General features: G+C 38.7%; 1 protein-coding gene across 1 annotated transcript; it reads left to right on the top strand.

The window, feature by feature from the left end:
- Positions 1-6,456: 6,456 nt before the first annotated feature.
- Positions 6,457-10,167, top strand: prlhr2a (prolactin releasing hormone receptor 2a). The gene is made up of 2 exons (XM_037778408.1): positions 6,457-6,953; positions 8,644-10,167. Exons 1-2 carry the CDS (start codon positions 6,490-6,492, stop codon positions 9,278-9,280), a joined length of 1,101 nt encoding a protein of 366 aa, XP_037634336.1. The 5' UTR covers positions 6,457-6,489; the 3' UTR covers positions 9,281-10,167.
- The last annotated feature ends 621 nt before the right edge of the window (positions 10,168-10,788 follow it).

The raw sequence follows: 10,788 nt of genomic DNA, 5'->3' as shown, positions 1-10,788 counted from the left end.
GAAAACAACTTCAACATTCAAAATTTAAATAAAATTAAGAAAATAAAAAAATAAAATAATAATAATAATTATTATTATTATTATAATAATAATAATAATAATAAAATGAAAGAATAGAATTTTTTTTTAAAACTCACAAAAAAATAAATAATACAAAAATAAGGCAAGGCAAGGCAGCTTTATTTGTATAGCACATTTCATCAACAGGGCAATTCAAAGTGCTTTACATAAACATTCAAGAACATTGCGTCAAAAGTGCAAAAGAACATTAAGACATAATTAAAACAGTTATAAAAACATTAAAACATTAAAGATTAGAAAATAACAAGCTAAAAATAAAAGCTAGGATAGAAGCTAAGAGAGTAATAATAATAAATTAAATAAACAAATAAGTTAATAGAAAATAAAAGGAGGGGGGGGGGGCGCAAATATATAGTAATATCATTTACATGGGCACCCATATGCATCCTCCTTCACGTCAGGTCACCTCCAAGCATATGTTCTGTATATGCATGCGTGTTAACCCATGTAGCTATATTTTTCCTTCTGTTAGACTCCATCTCTTCTCAAAAACATCCTCCATATTCCTTATTTTGAGTTCCCTTTTCCATAACTTTTACTTCTTGAATTACTCTTTTCCTTTTTATAAAATCTGGGGGTTTAGCTTTTTTTCCACCCTTTTATTATTTGTTTCAGTGCTGTGATTCTGAGCCCCACATACTTAAGCTCAGTCCTTATCGCAGCAAATACCCTCTCTCTCTCTCTCCCCCAGTTCATAACTCACACTGTCACTATCTAATAAACGTGAAAAGCCAAAAAAATAAATAACCTGAAAAAAGTACAATGCTTGTGATAAATACTACATAAGTAAAAGTAAACTTACAGAAATTTATGAATACTCGAAAAAAATATAAGTAGTAGCTTGTTGTCTTCTCAAAATGACACAGCTGCTGGTCATAAACAAAGAACAATATCAAATGTTGCTGTAAACTTAAATGCAGTGTTGGAAAGTAACTAAGTGCATTCACTCAATTGCTGTAGGCTACTTAGGTACAATTTTGAGATACTTACTTTATTTTGAATATTTTCTGCTACTTTATACCTCTACTCCACTGCTTTGGAGGCAAATAATAATAATAATATAATAATTATATTTGTAGAGCACTTTTTCAAGCCCAAAGCACAAAGTGCTTTCCAAGGAAATTCACATCATAGACAGCAGAATACAATGAAACATAAATAATGAAATAAAACACAATGGAATGGGAAAATAAAGAAACAAGCATATATATATTCATACAATTACATATGCACATACATACACATCAGCACACAAGCATACAAAAGACTAAAATTCAGCTGATTGGAAAAGCCATTCTATAAAAGTGGGTTTTAAGACGGGATTTAAAAGTCGAGTCTGCTGATCTAATGCTCAGAGGAAGACTGTTCCAGAGAGGGTAATATAGTAATTTTACTCCATTACATTTATCTGATAACTTTAGTTACTAGTTTCTTTGCAGATTCAGGTTATTAATACAAAATAATCAATATATAAATCATGATGTATTATTATAGTCTGTAATATTCTTGCACATGTTGAATTTTGCACAGCTACATTTGCACATTTACTACCTCAATTATTTTTTAATTAAAGAACAAAACATTGCAACTTGCACACTTTGCTAATGTATATAGTGGGTTATTCTATGTTTATAATTTAGATTTTTTTATGCTAGTTGTAGTAGTCGGGTATATTTATAGTTTATTCCAATATTCTTTACATTTTTTATTCTAAGGATATATTTCTTTAGTGTTGACATGTACATTGTATGTACTGTTCCTGTGCATTGCTTGGATAACCTGCTGCCGTAACACAATCATTTCCCAATTTGGGATCAATAAAGTACATCTATCTATCTATCCATCTATGCATCTATAGAAAGATAACGTAAGGCTTTATTGATCCCCAGGGGGTATTCAAAAGCTACTCATCAGTATATAAAGTAATTAAAATCAACTCCACCTTTACCAGCTGCAACATTAAAGCATAAGCAATTATAATCCATACATAGGCCTATTCTAAAATGGAACATTTTACATTTTACTTTTGGTTATTTGAGTATATTTTGATGCTAATACTAATACTTTTGCAGTAAAATTCTGAATACAGGACAAAATATTTCTACACTGTACAGTAGTAGGCTACTGCTTAGATCTGAGCATTTCTTTCACCACTGCTTAAATGTGAGGAAAAAAAACCTTTTCCTCAGCAACAGTCTGCTTGTCTTAGAGAAATTAGGCCGATAATGTCAAACAGAACGACTGCAGCTGCACAGTATTTATGGTCGTACATGTATGAGCTTGAGAACATGCAATACAAAGCCCTGAAATCTGGAAACACTTTACTCAGCCAAGGCAGACAACCACAATGATCCATGTGCAGTGTGCCACTGTAAGATGTTTTTTGTCACAATTACATGAATCAATGAAGAGAAACATGCTTGTTCACCTACCGTAAAATGGCTGCAAACGAATACAAGTTGTTCAATATCGACTTGAAAGGTTCACCCTTGGACAAACACAAGAGATGTCAGACAGATGTCAGAGCCTCCAGCTGGAGCAAACAGAAATGCATGAATAGTTTCCCTGTGCTGGTTCTTTCCCAATTAAATTAACCAATCATTTTGAGTCTGTCTTAAAGCACATTTTAGTCAGAAAGTTGTTTGTGCACTAAAATGTATTTGTGGTTGTTATGTTGCATTCTCCGTTGTGCTGTGCTTTGACTTCTTACAATAACCTCCAGAATAAGTCCTCTGCCTTAACTAGACCCTGCTGACAAGGGACCGAGCTACGATTGGCTGCATGCTGCAGGAAGAGTGGGGAGAGTTAACCTCTATTGATCACCACACAACTCTTGTAGCTTTAAATGAACGCGGCAAAGCCTGGTCATCTGATCTGGCTCCACACCAAGCAGGCTATCGATTCAGAAGTAATCCACTAATGCCAGCATAGAGCCATGATTGCTTTTGTCTCCGCCATGACTTGTTTAGGAGAAACTGAGAGTGCACAAATGAAACACCATGAGCTCCACCAGCTCTGATTGTCCTCCTCACAAAGCTGGCTTCTCAACCTTCAGACATCACATCACGTCACCTCCTTATCAGTCTGCCCCTCGGCCCCTTTTACAAATATTTGTGACCGGTGAAGGATGGCAGTTCAAACATTAGAGCCGCTGTGGCAGTGACCTCAGACAGCAGGGAGACCTTTTGGGCATGCATAAAAGGGTGCTTGTCACCATAGCAACCCAGCACTTATCATCACTGATATTAGTATCTGTGTTTCTCAGTTTGAAAAACTAAGTATTGTGTATTATTTTATAGCAGTCCCTATAGTGAGGGATATATGGTGAGCCCACATAGAGGATAAAAATGCTGAAAACTGTCGCTTCTCTTGAGCCTATAGCTTCTGTTCATGTAACTGTTCTGGGTGTACTGTAAAGATCTTACTTTACTTACTCCCAACTTTATGATGCATGTTTCTCCCCCATATTAAAATATTCTTCAGGCATATGGGGCTTCAAAGAATGTAAAAATAGAAGAATAGACATAGAACAGAGCTGCACGCTGTTTTTTTAGGTTCAATAATCCAAAAAAGACTGTGGAATCGTTTGCTTAATATGTCACAATACAGGATCAATAAGAGGGCTTTTCTTTGGAGTAAATCACATAATGCTCCATGGGCTACAGAACTTCATGCTTTTTTTTGAGGAATCTGAATTGCAATATATGTATAGTAATAACTTATCATGGATGAATGCAATTAGAAGAAAGTTTCTTGCTAGATTTGAAGAAAAATGGTTGAAAGATATATTGTTAAAACCCAAATTATGAGAATACATTCCAATCAAGCACAAATATGGCACTGAATCTTATGTTCTGGCAAACTTATCAAGGAGTCAAAGATCTTTAGTTGCACAGTTAAGAACAGGAATCCTTCCTCTGGAACCCTGAAGTTGGTAGATTTAAAAAAAAAAAAATGAATCACATTTTCTTTTGTATTGTCCATACTATGATGAGTTACGAACTTCTATTATAAATTAAATGTCTGTTCAAAATAAAAAAAATAATAATTTAGAAATTAGATTAAAAAAATGTTTTGGTGCTCGAATGATGACAAAATGGAATGGCTATTTCATTTTAATGCTCATAAGTTGGCTACTTTTAATTCTCAAGGTTGGAAAAAACGTCAGCATGGTTTATTTGTCTTAGTATTATTTGTCATTTTTACTGCAAATCAAATCAAATGCAGGTGATTTTTCCGTTGATTTTACGCAGACTCAACTATCTTCCACGGAGACACGCGTGTCAGGAGCTCGTGCAGTCCTCAGAGCTGTCAGGTATATAGGGTTAAAGGGTTAAAAGGCAGATAATAAGAGCGAGCCATCCCTGTCAGCCACCTGCTGATCACCTGGCAACGTGCTTTAAGCTTAAAACATTTGTCACACATAAGTCATTATAAGGCAGATCAATACTGACACATGAAATAAATACCAAAGGTGCAGAGTGCAGGTGGATGGATGGATGGATGGATGGATGGATGTAGCGCCGCTCAGAGACGCACGTGGGATCGAGAAGCGCGCAACTCTTGGCAGATCGAGGCGCGAGACTCACAGAGAGGCTCCGCGCGCTGTATCTCTCTCCTCCACTGATCATCTGAAAACTGAACATCAACACACGGTAGGTGCGCTACTTTTTTTTTTCTTCAATTCCAGATGCAAAATTGGCATGATATAGACTAAATCTAGTAATTTAAAGTCAAATATTTGAGTTGAAAAAGAGAAAGATGGAGATGATTCAAACAAATGCGTCAATTCTGTATCATTGCATTTAAAATGAGTTTTAGAGGGTCTGTATGTCCGATAGAGACTTCTCTATATCTGCAGAGTTTAATCGTCTAATGGCATCGCAGTATTCCAAGGCTGCATCTTTTTTTTTTTGAGAGACTAGATATATTTTCTAATACCTTACACAGATGGTTGTCCAACTAAACTATTCTGATATCATTATTTCAAAGGTATTACTTGGCAGAAAGGTTGCAGTAATTATATTTTGTAATTTTAAATTATAATTTGTTTTAAATGTTAATGTTGTGTTAATTAATGAGGGGAATATCAGAAACAGTGTGTGGATGAAATGTTACAGGAGTAGTTATGCAAACGGCTCTATTGAATGACTGAATTCACTGTTGACAGTATATCTGATATACAATATTGTCGGTTATTTCTGCTGCTGACCATCCTGTGAGATGTCTAACAGTGCATTTCACACTTCAATTATCATGATGTTTTGATTAAAAACATGTCAAATCAGAGAGAACATATAATAGAAACATTAATTTAGAGATAACTTGAGAACTAGAAACAACATTACAATCTGCAAAGCATGATCCTTAGACCCTGAGTGGGCTGTTACAGATAAGTAACAAGTAAAATCTGTTTATATACTGTAGCATTAATTATTGTACATGGTTTTAATTAGCTTATATTATATTCTATAGACATATAGTTCAGTTAATACCCTTTCTTTACTGGTAACTCCAAGAATTGTTATAATCAGGGGAATTACAGTAAATTTGGGACATTTTGGGGTTTATATCTGAAGCAGACGTCTGTCCTCTTGGCAGACACTCTAATACGTTTTTTCTCTTTTCCCAGTTTTTTTTTTTGGTAATTCTCACAATCATCTTTTCAATCCAACGGTAAATTCAAAATGCAACAAAAAAAGTGACTTCATCAGCCCTCTGCTCACCATTTATATCAGTATTCTCTCATTTTCTCATGCAGTCATGTTGCCATACCATGGTCTTATTTCCTATATTTCCTCGTTGCATTGAATCGATGTGAACTGGAACCAACACCCCCTGTGCTGTGCTGTGCTACATAGACACAATGCACATGCAGTGTATGCGAGTCCAGAGCAGGTCTGAGTCGCACAGCAGCATTTGCTTTATTATTCAGTGTTTGTGTCGAAGTTCTGAAAATCTGATAGAATAGCTGAGAGGCATGCACCTGTCTCACGGTGATAAGACAACCTACCTCATGTCTACTGCAATAAACTGACTTCAAACGTAATGATAGAAAAACATCTCTATAATAGTTTCTAAGGGAAGCTTTACTGTATTCTGACAAAAGGAAGTCCATTTTCCATTTGGAGCTATACAGGACTGAAAATGTTATCACAAAGACAAGAATTATAATTGGACAGAGGAACTAAACTGTAAAGCGTATCTGCATTCACACAGGATTATAATAAAAGTACATTTTCCATTAAATTTCATTCATTGACTGTGTCTATATACAGTAGGCTTTATGTCCATCAGTCATTCAGCATATTCTTGGCTTGGCAAGCGCTGTGCGTACTTATGAATACATGCACTGTATGTTACCGTACTCATGATTTCACCCCTCCAGGTTGACATCAGCCTTTTGGGATGGAGGGCACAGGCAGCGGCTGGGCAGCTGAGCTCACCCCAACGTGCGTGATGCATGAGGTGACAGGGAATGACACCGGGGGTCAGGTCTTTGAGGTGGCGCTGCAGAACGGCTCCTCCAAACGCAGCCCTCAGTTCGTGGGCGTGGAGTTGCTGCAGTCCTTCAAGCTGCTCATCATCCCCTGCTACACCCTGGTGGCCCTGGTGGGCGTCTTCGGCAACTACCTGCTCCTCTATGTCATTTGCCGCACGCGCAAGATGCACAACGTCACCAACTTTTTCATTGGGAACCTGGCCTTCTCTGACATGCTGATGTGCGCCACATGTGTCCCCTTCACGCTGGCCTACGCCTTCAACCCACGCGGCTGGGTGTTTGGCCGCTTCATGTGCTACCTGGTGTACCTCATCCAGCCTGTGACGGTGTACGTGTCCGTCTTCACTCTCACTGCCATTGGTGTGGACAGGTAAGGATGAGCCGGAGGACTGTGACAGACTCTATAAGTGAAACCCCCTGGGGAATATTTACATGCATTCTGCATTTCACTGACACAATGCATCATCAGATGAGCAAAACGGTTTTCAGCTTGAGGCCTGTATTCAAACCTACTTAGCCACCCTGTTATAAACTACACATAAATGAAGAAATAATAGGGTACCGAATTACTCACAATGAATGTCACTATCTCGTTTTGCACAACATTGCAGTGGCAGATGCAAATGTGTAAGAAATCTAATGGATTTTTATGGCAGCTCTGAAAATACCTAACCTACTCAGAGTTTCTAGAACCACATTTTCTTCCTTGAATGCTCTGAATTGTATTGATAAACATTTCAAGGATAACAGACCCCTAAGAGCTTTCTCTCTGCAATCTGATGTTTACATATATATGGAGGACATAGCATTCTTCACCTTGGTTAAAGGGTGCATTATCATTTACCTATGTGCAAAGGGAATAGTGTTTCTTAAATGGTTCGCACTACACTCCAGATCCTCTAAACAGATATTGTGCACTTACCCTATTCTTTGAGTTTCTCCAAATGAAAATCTGTCTGGCTGAAGGACAAACAGGATGGATGATGATCCTATTTTGTCTGTTATCAGACAATTAAATAGGCATTATCGGTCGCTCTAAGCACCATAGATGTGGGTCATTAGGGGCGCACTGCGTTGTAAAAGCGAAAGCGAAACTTAAAAGCAACGTTCTTACACGTAAAAATGAATGAAACGTTACATTTTGAACACAAACAAAAAGGCTTCTTTAGGTTTAGGAAGCAAAACTACAGCTTCTTTAGGTTAAGGCAACAAAACTACAAACTTTTTAGGTTCAGGCAACAAAAACATTTAGGTTTAGGAGACAAAAATACAACTTTTTTAGGTTTATGCAAAACAAAAACACTTAAGTTTAGGGAAGAGATTGTGTTTTGGCTTAAATTAGTGAAACTTAACGCTTGTGAACACAAAGACAACTACTCATTGTTGGTTTCCCACAGGATGTGAAACCCGGTCTCATGGGTGTAAAGCCCTATCGCCGTGACCTTCACCCAATATGGAGTTTCACGCTGCCTGACTTCTGCTTCTGCTCCTGTCATGATTACTACGATCGCTGTCATGTTCTTTTATACCTTCGTTCTGTGATCAACCATGTGAATAGATGATAAAACCTACTATTGTATATTGGTGTAGTAGGCCCTATTGACTCACATCTATGGTGCTTATAGTGACCGATAATGCCTATTTAATAACCTCACAACAGTCTAATCGACTGCCAATGTCTTGAGCTACTTACATCAAGCTGTGTGCCAGAAGCCCAAATCCTGATTTGTCTGTTCACCATGGATACAGTAGCAGAGCTGAATTGGATTGGATTTTTGTGAAACCTTTGTGAACATAATTTTTTTTGGTTGGAATCTGTCAACTTGACGATGATTGCTTTCTACAGTTGTTTTTGAGGCTGGATTATCTGTGGTGCTTAACAGCTGTGCTGGCCTTTTGCTTGTTGATTGCTGTTGGCAAGCGATGACGTGTGAATGCTGTTCCTCTTTACTCAACTCATGTTTGGCAAGTTTCTGTAAATAACAGTTTAATTAAGTAGATCCAATCTCATCTAACTGGGAAGATTAACTGAGGCTATTATCTTCTCTGCTTCTCTATAGATACTATGCCACAGTTCATCCTCTGAAAAAGCGCATCTCAGTCTTGGCGTGCACCTACCTTCTGTCTGGGATCTGGCTGCTGTCCTGCGGTCTGGTGGCTCCAGCTGTGGCTCACACCTACCACGTGGAGTTTAAGAACGAGGGCTTCACCATCTGCGAGGAGTTCTGGATGGGCCAGGAGAGGGAGCGGCTGGCTTACGCGTACAGCACTCTCTTCATCACCTACGTCCTGCCCCTGTCGGCGCTCTGCATCTCATACCTGTGCATCTCTGTCAAACTGCGGAACTGTGTCGTACCCGGCCACCACACCCAGAGCCAGGCGGAGGCTCAGCGCATGCGCAAACGCAAGACCTTCCGACTGGTGAGCCTGGTGGTGGCGGCCTTCGGCGTCTGCTGGATGCCGATCAGCGTGTTCAACGTGCTTCGTGACATTGACATTGACCTGATCGATAAGCGGTACTTTCTGCTCATTCAGCTGCTCTGTCACCTGTGTGCGATGAGCTCATCCTGCTGTAATCCTTTCCTCTACGCCTGGCTGCACGACCGCTTCCGCGCTGAGCTACGCAAAATGTTCACGTGCCGCCGTCGCATCGGCATCTCGGCCAACAACTGCGCCACAGCCAGCGTGGTTTTGTGAAGTTCCTGTGTTTTAGGCTGCTGTTGGTTAGTCCTTGCTTCTTTGGACAGTAGAGTATACTCATCTCATTCTGGTAACATTCAGGCAATGTAGATAAGCAGGATTCCTAACTAGATGGTATGGTAGCCTCATCATGCGCACCATAATTGCCCATAATTCAGTAGCCCAGTGTCAAAACTGTTGCACTGTTGTTTACCAATACGCTTAAAAAAGTACTCCATCAATTTAGCATCGCACTCCTATAACACTGTCGGACTCACGATGAACCGTTTGCAAAAAAAGGATAATGATCAATGCAACAGAACCAGAGATGTCGTTTTTTTTATTCCACGCATTCCTACATTACCCACAATGCAACTCGGCACCCGACAGTTTGGTCGGAGATTCGGGTGCGTTACTTGTAACGACTAATGTTAGCGCTAGCCTGAAGCAGAGATGAAGAGCGAGCTACAGAGGCCTAGTAAGCTTAAGATTTTTTTTTTAATTTTCAGTCTTCATCTCCCATCAACGCCAAATTTGCTCAGCTCCCTCTGGAAACACAAAAGGCTTTGTATAACTTTTTTTAACATATGCAGTAGTACTCGCCAAGACCTGTAAACACACTTTGTCATGTAAAACCGGTGGAGTTCCCCTTTAAGCCTGAACAGAGTAGATCAACCGTCGACTGCCATGTGTGTTTGTATGGATACAGTCACATTGAGTAGCCTCCATTTAGTAAATTATAAGTTCAACTTATATATATATATTTTGAAATGTCTCTTTCACATGAGGCCAGTTTATTGGAAAAAATTCTATTTTAGTGTTTGGATCATGGAAACGTGAAAATGTGAAAACGCATATATCCGTGTCTTGAGCCAGTGTTTGATTTGTCTGTTTTGAGCTACTATAGAAACATGGCAGCCGACCACGTGAAGATAACTAGCTCATTTTAAGGTAACGAAAACATGATTCGTATTTTTAGTTGATTATACACTAAAGAAAACATAGTTGAATATTATATTCCATTTCTGTCAATAGATCCCCCTAAATGCTACACACTGTTCCTTTAATTGACTTCAAGGATGAGACTGGCAAAATTCTATATTTTTGTTATTGTCAACAGATATCATGAAAAGACCTGAATGTGTTTCAATACTTTCTGACTTCCCCCGCCTTCCTGTGTCTCTCAGCACCAAGCTGATTCATTCTTATTAAGGAGCAAAACTTTACAAATGGGTCACAAATATATACTTTCATTTTTAAATAAGGCTAGATAGTTTCCTAAAACAGCTGGGCACTGTAGCTCTCAGCAAACTGAGACTTTGTCGGGGGAATATTTTCAGTGGATTTGTGTGGTAGCGAATATTTACAGCAACAGGATGGTGTATGTGGGACTGATTGGAACAGTGCCTTTGTTCATCATAACAAGGGATCACGTCACTCAGTGCAGCTGTGAGACTCACAGATGTGTTTATATTGTTCTTCTCTTTTCATGGGTTTTGTTGGCAATAAGAATAAATATAGAACAT

The sequence above is a fragment of the Sebastes umbrosus genome, chromosome 8 (genome assembly GCF_015220745.1).
Source record: "Sebastes umbrosus isolate fSebUmb1 chromosome 8, fSebUmb1.pri, whole genome shotgun sequence".
Lineage (NCBI taxonomy): Eukaryota > Metazoa > Chordata > Actinopteri > Perciformes > Sebastidae > Sebastes > Sebastes umbrosus.
The sequence above is the reverse complement of the archived record's forward strand: the minus strand, read 5'-3'. Positions and strand labels throughout refer to the sequence as shown.

What these genes read in the sequence shown, in the direction of transcription:
- prlhr2a (XM_037778408.1), top strand. Translation starts at nt 6,490, where the DNA reads ATGGAGGGCACAGGCAGCGGCTGGGCAGCTGAGCTCACCCCAACGTGC. An exon ending in ACTGCCATTGGTGTGGACAG is followed by an intron (nt 6,954 to 8,643) that starts GTAAGGATGAGC and finishes GCTTCTCTATAG; the next exon opens with ATACTATGCCACAGTTCATC.